Source organism: Oreochromis niloticus, linkage group LG22 (assembly GCF_001858045.2).
Source record: "Oreochromis niloticus isolate F11D_XX linkage group LG22, O_niloticus_UMD_NMBU, whole genome shotgun sequence".
In the NCBI taxonomy this organism is placed as follows: Eukaryota; Metazoa; Chordata; class Actinopteri; order Cichliformes; family Cichlidae; genus Oreochromis; species Oreochromis niloticus.
Genome location: NC_031985.2, coordinates 25,299,527 through 25,318,389, shown reverse-complemented (window position 1 = coordinate 25,318,389; position 18,863 = coordinate 25,299,527). Strand labels below are relative to the sequence as shown.

Sequence of the window (18,863 nt, the reverse complement as noted above, 5' to 3'; positions counted from 1 at the left end):
GAAAAATACACAAAATAAAAATAATTTTTAAAAAGTAGGACATGGCGAGATAGAGACGTTATGCAAATTTAACAACAGGTTGGCAATGAATATAAATAGGCTACACTTCGAGGTGTCGTTGAAGGCACACACGGTGTAATTTTTTTTTCCTAGGACCAAATTTCCACATCCACAATTATGTTTGAAAAGTTTGCCGAACCATAAAAAATTAAATCAGTTTCCTGAAATCTTAAAACTTTGGAGGTTACACTTTTTTTTTTTTTAAGTCAAATGATGTATAATTTTGCACAAACTGAAAAAAAAACACTCAGGCAAAATTGCAGTATTTTCTTTAAATCTTTTGGATAATTCGCATTTACACATAAACATAAAAAGATGGTTTTACACTGTTTGATTAAGCACCAACACAGATTATTTCTATTTTCACCTTCAAACTATTTTGCAGAGAGAGAGAGTGGGGGAGGGAAAAAACAGCAAATATGGCAACACGAATCTAGGCATGACAGAGCTCTTAACATTGTATGCATGTTGCAGGCAAATACGCGAGCCATGTTTGCCTTCAGGAGCTCATAAATCACTCCGTGGCATGAATGAGACGGACATTAAGGAGACCAATTGTGGCGTAATGTGCACAAATAAAACCCCACTTACATTTTCATATGGGACTCCCCAATTCCTGGGCTAAAAGGGGCTGATTCTCTGCATGCGTTTGGTAATAATTCATTTTTATAGCTTGTTTAAACACGGCTCTGGCTCGGCGACAGCAGCAGCGGTAGCAGCCTGCTCAGGTTATGAGTTGCACACTTTCCCTCGTGTGTTAAAAGTAGACTAAACTCAAAACAGACTACTCGTAGACTAAATGCGATTCATCAGATAAATAATTACCAATAAGAGCCTGCTTGCTGCATTGAACAGGGTCGGCCATCATGGCATACTTTATTAAGAAAGTATCTGTATTTTGGGGGGATTTTACAATCACTTTTGCACTTGTTTTAAAGGGCTTATAAAGTGTCTTGCGGTGCTGTATTACACCTGATTTCACTTTGGGAAATGAGCTCAACTAAAAAAAAAAGTTATAGTCCACTTAAACAGGTTTATCTGCAACATGCTTATAAAGAAAGAAGGAAAGAAGGGAAAAGCCGCATAGGCCTGCCTGCCTGCACGGATCGATCCAGAAACTCATCTACACGCGCGACATTCAGAGGCTCCAACGTTTATCGAATAATCTGGAAGCCATAAGCAGCTCATTGACTGGCTGGACATTAGTCTTACTGAGCAAGTGGTCTGTGTTTGAGTTTAAGGAGGAGGAGAGGAGGGGATGTATGGGTAAAGGCGGGGGCAGATCTTGCACTCCTGCACTCTGACTAACCACAGGGCCAGTTTAACCAAATCATTCCAAGACAGCGCGCCTTTTCTGCGCACATGCGTTCACACACAAAGAGCCAAGAAAGCTCCGAGGCCTGGCGAAGTTTCCATAATCAGGCAAGGCAAGATCCACTGCGCCCACTCACTACTTTTTCACAGGCAGCTGGGAAGACAGAGGAAAGGGAGGGGGATGATGGTTAGAGGGTATTGACCCTACTCCCCCCTCCCTCCAACTGGAGGGAAGTTTGCACCTCTTATCTTTTAAACTCTTTGAAGTATCATCGTTATGGCGATTATCGGCATGCATTTCTATTTCATTTGCCATATTAGTGGTAGAAGCATCCACATCATTTACTTGTGTTAAAATTCACAAAATCAGACTACATTAAAATTCTTAACTAGAACAACTTCAGTGAATGAACACCTCCAAAAAAAAGTAACTGTGTGGTATGGCTGCATAACATCTCAGATTATTGCACGATCCTTATTATTAACAACGAGTAAGCATCATCTGAATGATGTGCTTGTCCACGTGGGGCGCCTTTACACACTGTTGTATTATTTAATTAAAAGTGAGGCGTAAACAGTGGGCTCCAGTAGTCCCTTCTGACATGTAGTGGAGTCAAAGCAGCGCAAAGAATTGCAAATAATTGATACAGTGACAAAAACACCAGCTGTGTTTGATCCATTACCACCGCTGCGTAAAGTGTTCCCTTGAATGCATAGCGATAAAATATCTCCAAGAATACGATCATATATTTTCTATAGACGTTAAAAACATTTCGAGATTTAGAGTGTATAACCACATGCGACCTTTGGGGGCGCTCATCCCTCCGTGTGAGTCTCTCTCACTCGCTCCCTCCCTCCCTTCTTCCCGCTTCATTCCTTTTGCTTCCTCAGTGAGAGGTTGGGCATCTGCTGCCGCTGCCGCCAGTCTCCCACGCACAAGCTCTGCCCCTTCTCAACGCCGCTTTTCGTGGGCATTAATTTCGCCAACAGCTTTATTTGATGAACTTAACAGGATAATCAGCCCACACTTGCACCTCGGGCTATGTGGATGCATTAGCTCCACGACTGGCCTCGCGTTATGAGATCATTTGATCACTATACATGCATAATGAATACATGTGGGAGTGAAATCAGGGTGGATAGCAGACCCTATGACCGGAGCAGAGGGGGGAAAGAAATTAATACCACATCATCTTAATGTTCAATGTGTTGTCTTGTCGCTTCATCACCTGTGACCTCCCGGCAAAGCGAGCAGTCATATACGTCTAATGCGACCTTGATGGGGAAACAAAGTTGTGCAAAATAAAAAGGCGATCTGTGACGGGAGAGAAGTTTTCTGTCTTTTGCTTCTCCTTCACTCTGTGACAATATTTCTCTCAATGTTCACGCGTGAAACATTTCGCAAGGGAATGTGACATTAATAGCCCACAGATAGCCCGTGGCAGTGACACGCACCCACCCATCCATCCATCCATCCATCCATCCAACTAGAAGATAACGACACCGTTATACACATGAAATTGCAACTGTTATGTGCACGTGTCACCACACACACACACACACACACACACACACACACACACACACACTTATTCTCGTCTCTGTTCCAAAAATACCTACCTGAGGTCAGAGTGCTAGGTCGTCCTCATGGCGAGGGTGCAGAGGGACAAACGTTAATCTCTCTCTGTGGTCGTGGAAGAGCGCACAGTGGAGCTTAGACGAAACAGTGTTAACAGTGGCCCCGCTCTTCATGCGACCCCGAAGCTGTCCACCGCTGTCTGCCTCGCAGCTCATTGTTTGCTCGGCCAATACATTAGTGGCGACGCGCGTCACCTTGATCGACGAGTGCTTGGAATTTAAATAGCCCCTCAAACACCAATCTGTCACCGGCTAAAGGGATAAGGACAAGTACCTCACTGGCTGACCCGGACCCACGTGACAGCACCCGTTCATTGATATCGGCCCGTGCGACCCCCTCCCTTCTCTGATAAGACCTAGTATAGGTAAAGATTGGCACGGTCACTCGGGGTAAGAGGGGAGAAAGGAAGACATCAGGGGGTTGTCTGTGCAGAGGACGGTCCCTCGCTCCGGTTAGAAAAAATGCTACAATGAGCAGTTTCTTAGACTACACGGTGATGAGCGGGGAAGGTGGCTCATGCACTGTCAGGGCTTTTCACTCGGACCACGGGATTACAACTTTCCAGTCGTGCGGGGCCACTGTTAACAACTGCGGGGTGGATGACCATTTCATGGTGAGCAGAGCTTCTCCTGACTGCGTCTCTCACCAGCCGGGGTCGTACCAGTCTAATGCCAGCTCTCTAAGTCTCCCCTATGGGGCCCACCCGGCCTGCAGCTCTAACTATGGACCCCAAAGTTTCTGCGCTACATATAACCACCATGCCCTCGCCCAGGAAGTAGACACCACAGCTGCGTTCCCTCAGTGCGGCCCACTGATGTACTCTGGTAACATTTCCTCCTCCATGGTTTCTCAGCATCGCCATGGTTACAGTGCCGCCCCCCTGGGTCAGCTGCAGTATAGCCACACTGCCTACAGCGGCGGGCACGAGCAAGCGCCCCTTATCCAGGGTGTTCAAACCCGCTGTCACCTCTGCATGCAGCTCATCTGGAGGCTTGCTGTTCACCTCTGTCTGAGGGCGCATCGTCAGCACAGACTTTTGACTGGATGAAAGTTAAGAGGAATCCACCAAAAACAGGTTGGTGCCAAGTATAGTGGGTGAAAGTGCGGGTGTGAGGGGCGATCACGACACAAAAATGCTGTCTTATAAATGATCCAAAATCTTTAAACTGAGAAGTTAAAAAAATAAAATAAAATAAACACACGACACACCAATATATGAACTTAACTTTAATTTAGTACTTTAGATCCTTTCATTTTAACGTAATCCATCTGTGTGGTAACACATGTGTTGTATAATATTTGAATCTCTTCTAAGGCCCTTGTTGGATGTTTTTTCGAGTAGCTAGTGCTATTTGGCTCGTACCTAAAAGTTGAGTCTTTTTGCACAGACACAGTACAGTCTCAAGGCATGTGTACACTTTGATCAGAGAAGAAAAAACCCCTCTTCTTCCGAGTTACAGTGATTTGTTTTCCTGTTTGCAGGGAGGTCTGGTGAGTATGGTTATGCTGGTCAGCCGAACACGGTCCGGACCAACTTCACAACCAAACAGCTGACGGAACTAGAGAAGGAATTCCACTTCAACAAGTACCTGACCCGGGCGCGCCGTGTAGAGATTGCAGCCGCGCTGCAACTGAATGAGACTCAGGTGAAAATTTGGTTCCAGAACCGGAGGATGAAGCAGAAAAAGCGAGAAAAAGAAGGGCTGCTGCCAGCCAAACTTACATCCTCGGACAGCAGTCAGGAGAAAATGGACGATGCAGCATCCGAGAAATCTATCTCAGCCCCATCTACTCCTTCTCCCACATCCTCCACTGTGTCTTCCACGGGGGCTGATCCTTTCGCCTCCAACTGAGGGTCAAGTGACCCCTTTACCTCTATAGGTCAAGGCGGCCTGTGTATACCAAATTCCATACAAGTGTATCAAAGGCAAAAATTTGTTAATGGATGACAGTTGTGCCCATACATGCTGTGAACAATGCACTATTGGGGAACTCACGGACCACTTCTGGACCATATTCGTTTTATATTGTGTGTTGTGTTTGCAAGATCTATAGCCTTGCTGCCATAAAAAACAAAGTGCATTGGTTAAAGTCTGTCCATTCGCTTTTGAAATTGTAATTCGCCACAATTATGCTGTGCAAGAGACACTCAGCGCCATCTTTAAGTTTGCCTCTGAAGAGGCAAGTGTCACAAATCTGCACTCACAAATACCTCAGATTTGCCAAACTTGTGCACCCCAGCCAGGCTGATTGCACCGGATGCCATCAATTAGGCATCACACAATCAACGAGATAACCTCGGTTATCAAATCGTTAATGAGTACACTGTTCCAGTAGCCACTTAAACACTGTCTCTTCTGTGTTTCAGGCCTGTGTGTGTCAACTGTTTGTCTGTTGCGTGAGGTTTGCATGATGCGTAATGCTTTCATGTATTATTAGTGAGAAGCTGAGTTTTATCAGTTGCGGAATCGGTCATTTTATGGCTTTGTACGTTTGAAGCTTTAACCTGCTAGCTGTTGAATCGAGTGAAGCACACAACTGTTTAGTCCAGAGAGACGTTTACGGGTCAATCATGTGTATTAAAGTGCGTTTACCTCTAAAGTTTTTTCCTCTGTGTCATTTCCAAGGGGGAGAGTGTGCTGCAGACTTTTGATTCGTTGTCAGAGCAAATGCTGTGGTTAAAATTTTCCTAAACCCAGCAGACAGAAAAGCAAACCTATGTTCATTTCCAACCCCCTGAGAAGCTGCACGCGTCTGCTTGACTCAACCCCAAAGTCTCTAAATGTATGCAGCCATGCGCGCCACTGTCCCCGGGGTAAAGATTTACTGGCATAAGAAAGGCATGTTTATCCAGGGCAAAGATGAGAGCGAGGACGTCAGCGTCATCTGTGATGACAACCTTATCGAGCACTTGGCTTATTGAAGGGACAAAAAGAAACTATTGATTAAAACATCGAGGTTAGGCTATTGATAAGCATGGTGCCCCCGCTGGTCCTGTCATTCCCCCCCCCCTCACCACAAGTTACACGGCGGTGTCATCATCCCCACCTGATGACAAGCCGAACTGTGACAACTTGCAGCATCGCATGTCATAATTGTGTGTGCACAACACTGCTTTGACCAGAGTATTTATATTTCGAGCTTATGTCAGCTGTCAGATGGAGAGAGACAGACTCATCTTATTTAAAAATATGCTATTTGGTCATTTGAGTTTTCATCTGATATCGATTATGTTGCTTTGGAAAATAAACTCACGTTATGAGTGCAATAAGCGACCCTTGCAATGATGTATTTGAAGTGGGAGCAAAATTGGATGCCTTTTTTTTTTAAAGTGCTCTATTCAAGCTAACCTATATCCCCATTTTCAAACTAAAAGAGGGTTTCCTGGTTCTTTTGTTGCTTTAATTCCTGGTGTGCACGATGCGAGGCCATCGTACCATAAAAGGGCAAAGAGGCGCCAAAAGAGCCATGATTAATGAGCAACATTCTCCTTTACCTTCGGATCCACCTGCGGGAGCTGCTATATTTGAGCTGCGGGGACCTGCTGAGGCAGCAGCGCAGACTGCTCTGTCCAATTCAGCCTTAACAAACACGGAGAAGGAGCGTAAGTTACGTGGACAATCTGTCTTTTATTCGTCTCAAGTCTATTTATTGTCGGCAGGCGGTGCGTCTCGTTTTCCTACAGAGGACAAAGGATGTTTTGTATAAATCCTAACAAGGTTATTTTGGTAACTACAGGTACCCTCATTTTGCTTTTCGAGAAGTTGTTTCGGTATAAATAATCCGTACACAGACTTGTTGCTCGGGGCCTGTTTTGGAGACCAGTCTAATTGAGAACAGAAGGGCTGGGGGGAAAATCTCAAACCTCTGGAAATATTCATTTTATTTGCATTAGAAAAAAAAATAGATTTACCAAAACCGCATACAAGCGTTCAGTATTAATTTAAATGAACGCTAATGACAGCTACCGCCCCCCCCCCCCCCCCCCTTCCAGGATTTTAACTGGAGATCGCAAAGAAACATAAAACACTAAATTAAAAAGTAGTTAGTTACAGTGCCTTATTATGCGCGCATTTCTGCTTTTTTGTTAAATGGCTTAGGCGAACACATTTTTGTAAAATAAATATGTTATTATTGATACTGAGAAGGTTTAGAGGAAAAGGTCGAATCACTAAACAAATAATATTTCTGATCTACTGTTTATAAGATAGAAATACAAATTTCACTTGCAATTTATGAAACACCAAAACTTTAGATTAATGTTTTATTTACCTTAAATTAATTTTCTTTATTTATTTACTGTGTGTTCCATAATATTACGAATATACGGACGGTTTTAATAAGTATGTCTAATCTCGTTTAGTTGGCCGTTTTTAAAAGCTATCTTACTCATATTTCCACGGTGATTCTTCACGTTTGACCTCCATTTATTTTACCTTAAAATATTTTTGTTTTGGGTGAAAAGTGTGACTTTAGTGCTAAAATTAGAACATAAAGTTATCTCAAGTTTATGTTGTAAGTTAATGGTGAAGAAATTTTACTTTTTATATACTTTTTGTCTTACTCAATTTACCCCCATGTCGTCAGTGAAAGAAAGGTATCTGTGTTAAAGCAGACCTTTAAATCCCTTCAAGGACCCTTGGGTGTCCCTGGACCCCAGTTTTTAGGTTCTCTGAAGACCCCGTGCGCTCTAGAAGCCATACAGAGTGGGGGGAAACACTGAAAAAAAAAGGGTCAATCCTCGGTCACGGTTTGACTTTTGTTGTCACAGCACCACCCAAAGCTAAACAACAGTTTACTGGGTAAACAAGCACCTTAACAATGCATTCACAGTTCATCTACGACGGCCTGTTTGACCAAAACACTTTCAGACTCCATGTTAAACTGTTAAAAAAATGACCTCAGCGCGGTGAGATAGGGCGATTTCACTGGTCCGACCATCAGAATCCAGCACTGCGCGGCTGATGTTTCCCATTAAGGACCTGAGATAAACACGTGGACGATGACAGATGTTTAACTCAAACCATTAGGGCTTTGGTGCGGATGACTAAAGGTTTAAAGCTTATGACTTAACGAAATGATGCAGGAATTGGATTCCCATTACAATTCAAAGTGACTGAAACAGACGTCTTGTAGGCTACCAAGCATATTTGTGCCAGTATACTGAGTTAAATACAGCAAATTTTTTAGCTTTTCAATTAACAGTAGAAACAAATATAAGTTTGAATTTCCACTGAAATATCTGGCGTGTCTTCTTAAATACATTAAATTTATTTTTGTGAAAACTGCGAACCAAATAAAAAATAAATAAGTAAAAAAATAAAAAATAAACTCAAACGAATACGAAGAGGCACTTGGGAAATTCTATCATTGCAAAAAAATAATCCACCAATTGTCAAAAAGATTAACTTACTGCATAATTAAATTAAACCGATAACATTTAAAAAGGAGCTAAGCCAAAACGTTATTAATATCAACAAAAACATTCACCAATATTTAAATTTAAAATGAATTTGGAAAACAGGGAAGAAGGCCTCCAAAGTCTAAATAAGAAAGAAATGATAAACTTCTAAACCAAACTGCATAAAACAATAATAATAAAGTGTCTACGTGTTTGTTCAATTTCACATCAAAGGAATATTAATTATTTTACTATATTTTAACCGAATTAAAATATTTGAAAGATATTTTTCTATTTTATTTTAAAATATGCATTTTTTCTGCTTTGTTTACGTTTTCTTCTCTCACTAACAATAATTTTATTAATGGCCTTCTACTACAGCATATTGAGAGCGATTCTTAATTAGTGATTAGTTTGTATTTTAGACTGTTTCGGCAACCAATTAAATACTTCGGATTTTTAAAAAATGTTTTAAAGTTTTATACTGCAAATAAATTATGAAACAGACCATTTTTAAAAGGTGATTTAGTTTAAAAGCTCAAGTACACTGCCTGGTGTTGACTGACAAATACTTTTGAAATACTTGTCGAAGCTTTCACTTTACATTATATTGTTGCATAAAAAAATAATTTGTGGCGGCGTCTTTCCTCCTGCATGATTTATGAGAGTCAAAAGAGAAGCAGCTGATGAAAAAAGACCCACAGGCTACAAACCTGAGAGCAAACAAATCTGTACGTCTATACACACATCCGCCTGGAAACACAGTACTGGATATAAGAAATCTAAATGTGACAGTTTGAAAGAATTAAGGAATGATGTTGCATGTGCAAGCACATACGCGCGCGCACACACACACACACACACACACACACACACACACACACACACACACGCAAACACACACGAAAAATGGAAACATAACTCCAAAGATTGCATCTCTACAGCTGATTTAATTTGGATCTTTTTTCATATTTAAATTTCAAAATTTCCTTGTGCATGTCCATGTGGACAAGTTAAAGCTTTTTAAAAAGACTATTCATTTCTGATAAATCTGATAAAATCTCGAAAATAGAGGGATTGGGTTTCAAAATAAGCACATTATAGAAAGTTCAAAATCTGGGTCATTACACCATCCATTGCAAATTTTAATTGGACACTGATATCAAAACCTGTTGCTCAAAATCCTTGTAATTAAGTTTCATTCCTCCAGTGTGACAGAGAAACTGCTGAGTAGTCTATGCAAATACAAGGTGAAGGCAGATAACTGCAGAAATAATTCTCATGTCCTCACACTCTGCAAAGTTCATTTCCTTTTTTTCACATTTTTACTATGTGTGTGTGTGTGCGTATATGTGTGTGAGTGAGAGTGGGTGCATGTGTTTGTGCACCTGCATGCACGCATAAAAGACATTGTAGAATCAGGAAATTAAAAAGAGTAAACATCAGCTAGGCATTGCAAACAATGATGCAGAGATATGACCACAAACAGTAATATTCTTTTCAAGGTCAGTGAAGATGATTGCAGAGCTTTACATATGAATGAAATGAGCAGACTGTGCTATTACATATTCGAGCAAGTTGTAGTTTGTTTATGGTCAGCTGTGGCATTGTGCACTGCATAAACACACACACACACAGGCCACAGCAGAGTAAAAAACAAATTAAGAAAAGCAGAGAGCCTCTTCTCTCAGACATAAAGTGTTGGAAACCCAGAGAGACGGAGAGACAGAAGTCACTCATCAGTGTAGTCGAGGTATTGGCACATCTGCACTCATTGACCACTCCCCTGTTGTGATTGGCAGCCAAAATGAATTCCTCCATCGACAGATGTGCATCTCCATGTGCCGATAAAGGGACGGAGCCGATGGAGGGATTGACAGAATGATGGTGGAAGAGAAGGAGGGGAACAAGAAGAGAGGTGACATCATGTGGTTAGTAACAGTCTGTCATGCCAGGCATGTTAGACCATGGTCGCTAGGGTAGTTTAGGGAAGGCAGAATGTGTATTGTAATGATTAGAGGTAGGAAAAGTAGAGGTTACATGAGTAACAAAGGCTGGGTAAAGTGGTGCACAGCCACATCTTGACAACAGAACTCACCTCAAAGAGATGTCTGCAGTTTTCGCTGAGCCCCTTTTGTTTGATGAAGCACTCCTACTTCGAGTGCCAAATGGAGTTATACAAAGAGATGTGAAAAGAGAAGAGCACAGCTAGGATACTTCAGCAGGTCTGAGGCCCACAGGAGGAGTGAGGACTAGCTAGTAGTCTAGAGACAGTGGTCCATCCATCACACAAGTTCTGACCCCAGGTTGACCTCAGCACGGCAGCCAATGAGGCACCCCCAAACCCCCTAAAGAAAGCCCCCCACTACACATACGCACACACTTATCTAGACACACACACACACACACACACACATACACACACACACACACACACAGGAGATCGGGTGTCACCGAGGAGTCTTGATGCTCTTTGTGTTGGCCATCATCTCTTCCCAGAATCCTTTGTTTTAAACATGACTAATGTGAGTACCAACACCTGACAGACAGGCTGTTCATCCTGTCTCTCTCTCCCTCTTTCTCTCTCACACTCCCTTTCAAAGGGGAGTGTGAGAGAACACACACACACACACATGCACACACACACAGGCACACACGCACACACCCTTCAGATCAAACAGGAATTACCACAGAGAAAAATTCTGGCTGAAAAACTGTCAGTTAGAGTAACTGTGTGTCTTACAAATAAGAGACTTGGCTCAAGGACAGTAATGCTGAATGTACAAAATATTAGGTCCTTTAAAAATTAAGAACAGAGGTTTATTGACTCTATAGAATAGTTGAAAATAGAGACCATCGAGAACCATAGACCATGAGTTCTCACACCAGTCATCTTCAAAATCTTTTGACGTCATACAATTAAAGGAAGATTGCGACACTACTCTGCTGACGAAATCTGTCCATGTTAACACCTGCCAAATAGTCAAAGCTGCCTTTGTGGTGGATCCAACTACAGTTGGTCTGACTGAATTTTGCCATAATGCCAAAGCATTTCAGTAGGGTTGAGGTCTGGACTTTGACTGTACCTTTGAAACACCTTGACTCTTGCTTTCTTCAGTAATTCTGTTGATTTGCTGCTGTGCTTGGGATCATAGTCCTTTTGCACAACCCAATTTGGACCCAACTTTAGCTCTCAGATAGATAGCCTCACATTTGACTCTAGAATATTACAAATGCTACTCTAGCATAAAGATGGATTCATGCTCGACACGATAACGACAAGGTACCCGGGTCCTGTGGCTGCAAAACAAGCCCAGATCATCATCCCTCAACCACAGTGCTTGACAGTTGGTATGAGGTGTTTGTGCAAATATGCTAAGTTTGGTTTTCTACAAATGTGGTGCTGTGCATTATGGTCAAACATCTCTACTTTGATCTTGTGTTCAAAGGACATTCTTTGTCTTGAGGTTTCTTCAGCTGCAGTTTTGAAAACCTAAGCCATGCTGCCATGTTCTTTTGAGTGAGATTGTTTTTTTTACAATTTCTCTGAGAATTGCAGTCTTACACTGGCGTGAAGTTGTTGGGACATCCGCTCCTGAGAGGACTGATGACAATCTTGAAACATTTTCCACTTGTGACTCTTTCTCACTGCAGAATGACCAATCACTTTGGAATTGATTGGAAATGATCCTATAACTGTTAGGATCTAAAGTCATTGCTGATGCCTTTTCTTTTTGCCATTGTGCAAACATACATCTAAATGCTCCAGACCAGCAAACTGCCAAAACTTCTGCTTTCATGGAGGCGGTCATACTTGTTGATGATCAGTTATCACTTGCATTTGATTAGCAGCACCTGGCTTCTACTTACACTCTCGATTTCTAAAAATAAGAAGAAGTGAGGGTGCACTTAGATTTTTACAAGACTGCGCAAAGTCCTTTTCCCTATGACACAACCTGCCAAACTAGACCTTTAAACTGATTTCTTGGAAGTTGGTTTTTTGTTTGTTTTTTTCATCGTGGCAGACTCCAAAAACTGAAATGATATTTTGAGTTGTACTATAACTACCTTAGAACCTGCCCTTCATTTTGGTGTGAAGGTATGCTTTTAAAGTTCAAAGATCATGTCCACTGTATGGTTACAAAATCTGTCCACACTGAAAAAGATAAACATCTGCCAAAGACACATTTCGCAATGATGATATTCTTAAATAAGATGAAAACAAGAAAATAATTCAGCCAAAATTTCATGTCAGGCAAAAAGTTTTCTATACTTACTGTAATCAGGCTACACCACCTTCTTTTAGATAGGTATACCTAGAAAAATGGAATAAAAAGTTACAGCTAATCTATTACTTACTACTTATTATTCTCATACTTGTAATATGATGTAAAGTCCAACCAAGTGTAAGACCACAAGGTATATTTGCTCAGCTCAATCACTCAGTATTTTTTATATGCATTTCCTTTGTACATGTTGTGCTTACCCATGCCTTTTGTTATGCATCTTATAGTTTTCCTACTGAGCCAAAGAGTTACTGTAAGGTTAACAGAGCCAAAATATAATCCCATAATCTAAACTCCATGGCCAGCAGCTCTTGTCAATAAGCAAGTAGAGCCTGAGCCAGGCCTGATATTAAGGTCTTTGAGCCTTTGGTCTCATGAATAAGTAGACAGATGAAGTAGCAAATGCTGAAACAGCCTCAAGCAGGTAATTGCTAACATATCAAAGCAAAAAAACACAGAGCTATAGTCATAGTTTTCACAAACAGATATGAACACACACAGCTTCAAGGCACAAGACAGGTTTCAACACCGCTGTGTCAGCAACTGTCGGGACGTTTGAGCTCACCTGACACCGTTCTACCTGAAAACCACCTGTCAGTCTTCCCCACAGGAAGACCAATCGCGGTCGTGTACATTGTGACAGAAGACCATTGGTAACACAATATGAGGAAGATTAGGGAGCAATTTGTGCGTTAACTGACACAAAATGGAGCATTCAACTTCTTTGATGGTTACTGATATGAGTTACTAGATCAGGTCACACCAAAGAAATTTTCAGCACTTTTTGACCCAGCTGTTGGAGTTTTTTAGATTTCTCCTCTTACATTTTTTAAGGGGAAATCACCATATTTTGATATTTTTGAACCAGACAATACCCTCAAAGACGAGTTGATCCCAACTACACGACAGTGTTAGTGTGCTGTTTTGAAGCCAGAAAGAGACGCAGCAGTAAAGCAAGCATTGGTGTTAAAATAGGCAGCAGCAATACAGAAGATTGTTATTGTAAAGATGTTTAAGTGACAGATGTAAGGCATAGGGTAACTCTGAGCCTCTAGTATGTACACACCCTGAAGCGCATAACACTGTGGGAGTCAAAGAGCAGGAGTGAAACTGAGCACTGATAGACTTGTCCCCTTCAGGCAAAGAGCAATTTACATTTCAGACTTCTAACTGTAAGCTTAGCGAGACAAATTGATGCTCAGTTAAATCTCTAACACACTGTGTGTAAGCACAGAGTACTTGCTTTGCTTTTTCCTTACAACTCTTTTGGTGTTGAGATGTTGACAGAGCAGAAGTGGGCAGCCTCCCTTTTTCGTATTCCAGGTTCAAGACCTTCCCGGCTTATCTGATGTAACTACTTACTGTATATAGTTTGTCATGAGTAACCCATTTTCAAGCATACCCAGTGTTTTTGGCAATGGAACTAGTTTGAGCATTTCTATATCCAGTTGTGGTATAATGTGGACTGTACATTGCACAGACTGGTAAAAGTGCTTTTCAGTTTTCTATGTCATTTACAGTAAATTGGGCAGAAACAAGTGGCTATATAGAAATGAATCATTGCATTGATTCACTAGTAATTTTGTCTTTTTTTATTAGGTTTTATTTTTAAAAGAAACATATATTGTACATCCAGTGACTCACTGCTCTGCAATTAACCAAACATAAATCTAAAATATTAAAAGATAATTGCATTAAAATACTCCTTACAGTGCCAATAACACAAATACAGATGAGAGGTAGAGTTCAGGGGTTTGATTCAGCTGAAGTAAAGCCTAGCAAACCTGGACATTTTTACATGGAATCTGTAGAGATTTGCTCACTTATGGGACCAATCACAAGTGGCCATTAGAGGAACTGCGGTTTCTAGCGTTTCCTAAGATCATCAGGGGGTCCTTTGTCCCTCTTTGGGGGGAAACTCCCACTGGGTTTAAATCTGGGACTCTCCACCATTGACCCTTAGAACTGAAGAAGCTTCTCGGATGAGAGGTGAAACGTCTTCAAGCAAGTCAAAGAAGTCCAGACACTTTTCTTTCCAAGCTCCTTAGACTACGATGACCTGGATGACTGAGAACCTTCACAGACATCTAGCGTTTCCTCTTTGGCATTTTTTTTTCTTTTTTAGAGAATGCCTTGGGGTTAGCAACAACTTATTCTGATGACATTTGTTGTCAATGTCATCTCATACAATTAAGTTATCAGGTAATCCATTTATTGGCGATTTGCCCTTTGATGCACAAAACGTGTCTTTACTACCCTTGCTTTCTGTGGTGTCATGTGGCCCACACAACATACTTGATGTGAATTTTTCAGTCCTGACAATTAGCTTAATAGATACATAGGAGTGCTTTGATGACCCAGACATACCTGTCGGCCATGAAATGTCGACAAGTCTCACTGCCTTTGGAAGTTCCTACAAACTGTCATCACTTGGTCTGATCTTAATTTAAAGTCTGTCAATAGGATCTGATCAAAGCACACCAGATTTGCTTTCCTGCTTTCACTCTGTTTGTTAAAGAAAATGATGCAGAAAATTGTTTGCTCTTAGTTTCAGTGTTTATAATTCCTTGGTGCGTGTGTTGTAAGTGCCAAGTACTGTAGTTCCCACTTTAAAAATCCCCTGAATCTGTAATATTTGTTTATTTTAATAGAAGCCCAGAAACTTAGATATACAATTTCACATTGTTAATATTAAAGCGGGAAAAATAAACATTACAGTTGAAGATTTGTATATATAATTCAACAAGTCATTAGTCTTTTGAGAGTTGTCGAGTTTAAGCTACTGTACACTCTTAGGTGAATAACTGAAGCAGGAACAGAGTAAGCTGAACAGACATTAGCTGATTAAGAATTAAAAAGTGAAAACTCATCAGACACCCAAATGCTTTGTGTATATTGAGCTAATAAGACTGCAAGAACCAACACCCCAAGCTTACCTGCAGACAGCTGGACAGTCATCCTCGTCAACCCCCCGCTCTTCTTCCCCCGGGCTCGTTATCATTTGAGCTCCGCAGAGACTCTTCTAATGACAGCACTTGTCTATAATGTCGTTGTCACAGCTCGTGTACGTGTGTGTGTTACCCTGTGTGTGTGTGTTTGTTTACATTTGTGCACTCAAACTAGTGCATGTTTGCCCTGTAATGACAGCGGCTGTCTATAATGCCTGGTCCTGGCAGGGATCATTCGGTCCTCCGTCTCTCCCACGTCCGCTGTCCGGTGTCACCGATGTCCGGGTGGACGATGATGTGATCTTTAGTCCCCTCTGCGATCTATAGACTGGCATTTGGCTCAGAGAGCGTCCCCCGGCCCTGACATGCATGCTAAAGCTTGCAGCCGTTTTGCCGATATCCCCCCCCCCCCCCCCAACCCTGCCCGCCTAACCTTCCACAGACAGGAAGTTAACACCAGCCAGGGCAATATTAGATACTGGAGTGGCAGTTTGTTACTAAAGTTTGAGCCCTTGGAGGGAAAAGTATAGATGGTTTGTGCATTTAAGTATAAAATGTAATTGATTTCAGTTGCATGTCATGGAAATGCCTTTTCATCTTTAACTTTTAATGAAGCTGATTGTATTAAAGTGATTTGCTTAATTATTGACATTTTCTGCTTACAGTCAATAAACTGTTTCCAGCAACAATGCAGGTTCGCTGCACCTGATGAGGCAGTGACCTTAAAGACTGCTTGTGTAAAGGAATCAAAGTCTGTGATGGTAGCATATCTGCAAATGTTAGCTGGATATGCTAACATGCAGATGCTCGTTCTTGGCCTGATAAGCCAATCTGAGGTTGGGGAATAGTGTTACCACTGTAGACAGCCCATCAAAATACTGTCAGTTTGTTCTGAAATGAAAACTATGGTGTTCATTTGTTGATAGAACCACCCACAACACTAGATGGCACAGCCTACGTGGCAGAGTGCTATCGTGCGCTAAATTATATAGCATGCAGTATTCGTGTGGTATTTTTTCATTTACTTTGAGACAGGAGCAACAACAGGAAGCTCCTTCTTATACTTTTATTATTGCAAATAAAAATATAAAACCATTTCTTGTTAGTTTTGAAAGTGAAGAAATTATGGTGAATAATAATAGAAGGTACACTGGCTGTCTTTGACAAAATGACGCCAGGCATAGTACAAATCGCACAAAGTAGGGGTGCAAATGTCCAAACTTAGCAGCAAGATTATCCCAGTGTTTCACTTTCTGCCAGTGCAAGAGGCTGCTAGGGTCTGTGAGGTAGTCTGTACTTACCAATCAATTTTCTTCAGTCCCCACTTGGTTTTGTTGTAGCAGCTTTAACCTAGAAGTGTAATTACATTAGTTACAAGCATCTCATGTCATCCCGTCTCTGCCAGACTCTACGTTGTGTCTCAATTCAAATACTTGTACTATTAGTAGATGTAATTGGTGACCCCTCCCCATTACATTGCATAGCTAAGATGGTGGCCATTAAGAGTTAGTTGTGTACAGTATTCCACATTTTTTGACCATTATGGGTACCTCATCCAAATAATTAGAACAAAAGTATAACATTTCAGACAAGATAGTTGATTGTTACTAACCATAACCTTTGATAATTGCTTGCTTCTCTTGACTCATCTAGTTCTCTGTCTTTTACAGCTCAGCCTGCTCCCACTCGAGTCGTACGCCAAGCAGACAAAGGAGTCACATCGAAACCAAGTCAGGCACAGGATAGCCAGCTCCCACTAATCTGATGTGGTTACAGATCTTTCTGAAGTTTGCAAATTTCTAAAGGCAACTACAGCCACCTCACTGCCTCCCTTTTAAGAACTCTATCAGTTGTAGTCCCTGCAACAAGACAGTACGGCTATGTCCCAGCCTCTTATTATTTGCTATTTGGCACGCTGAGAAATTCACAATCAGCCTTTAATTCATCTTTTGTCATCTTCTCCAAATTTCTTCTCTAAATTTACATCAAATTGCACCCAGGTTTACTTAAAGTCTCCCATAAAAGATTTGTGAAGTGTAACAGAACTCTCTATCTCTGTAGAGTTTCATGAGATATCATCCATATCCAGGTTGTATAAAAATACATACTTGATATGTAAAAAGTGAATAAAACAGGATTAAATGGACAAGGTTTGGAATCATTTAACATTTAATTGATTTTGTTGTATACTGTGTGTTTAACCATAAAAATGATCCCATTTAGCTTATTGTATAGGCACGTTTGTTCTGTTTGTGTGTCTGTTTCACCTAAAATAAAGGTTTTTTGTCCCTCTGAGTGTGTCGTGTGTGTGTGTTCTGGCTGGAGTGTGGTCCTGAGGGATTGGTTGTGTCCACCTCTGTATCGATGCCATCACACTCTCATCTGCATACCTGACAGCACAGACCTTTCTTTCATCTGCCTCTTTGCTTACTCCAGTGCAACCTTTTAAAGCCATTTTTCATTTCCTCATGACTTGCATGTTTTCTTTACTCACATTTTTTGTTGTCCTGTTGAACTTTTTTTTTTTTATTTACTGTCCCTTCTCACCCTCTTGTTGTCTTTTTTTCTTCAGGTCAATACTGTGAGTGCTGGGGATTCAGCAGTTGCAGTTTTTAGATAAACACCCTGTTAGCAGGATTATCCCTGTTGTCCTAACAATGTAAACCTGGGATTAGACCTATCTCCAGGGATTTATGCACGCATGCTTGTGTGTTTGATTCAGCTTACCAGCTACAAAAGGCTTCCTATCAGAATGCAAAAGGTCTTAGTAGTTGTTGCCCTGAAGAATTTTATCATTTTGAAAAGGTCGCAGTGGCTCTGATATTGTTATGAACTGGAGTGCTTTGAGATGGCTGCCTTGTGACAAGGCAAATAAAACAAATAATCAAATCAGACTACTGTAGATTTATGAAAGAAACCACCAAGTGACTAAAAATAATAAAAATCAGCACAACCACTTGAGCTCAATGATAAATGTATGTTTTTACCATTATTTTTTTTGTATTATTACGATAAATATGAATGCATTTTGGCTGAAACTGCACATTCACATAGTCCCACGTGTTACTATTCTGTTTATTTTTGTATTTGTCAAGACTGAGCACCCAATACATGGTTTAAGACTTGAGGCTGAGCACACTGCTATGTTGTATCATATCTTGATAAACAAAACCACACATTGTGGTTTTATGGATTGTTAAACACCAGATTTTGTT

The 18,863-nt window shown here is 41.1% G+C and overlaps 1 protein-coding gene and 1 long non-coding RNA gene across 2 annotated transcripts; both read left to right on the top strand.

Annotated features, from left to right (window-relative positions):
* Nucleotides 1-3,392: 3,392 nt before the first annotated feature.
* hoxa1a (homeobox A1a) lies at nucleotides 3,393-5,571 on the top strand. The gene is given in 3 exon segments (XM_005453829.4): nucleotides 3,393-3,959; nucleotides 3,962-4,088; nucleotides 4,496-5,571. Coding segments are annotated over 3 exon segments (975 nt in total). The 5' UTR covers nucleotides 3,393-3,482; the 3' UTR covers nucleotides 4,867-5,571.
* A 934-nt stretch (nucleotides 5,572-6,505) lies between these two features.
* LOC109196334 (uncharacterized) lies at nucleotides 6,506-17,928 on the top strand. The gene is made up of 3 exons (XR_002057849.1): nucleotides 6,506-6,617; nucleotides 10,217-10,345; nucleotides 17,319-17,928. It is a non-coding gene; the product is annotated as an uncharacterized LOC109196334 (long non-coding RNA).
* Nucleotides 17,929-18,863: the final 935 nt, after the last annotated feature.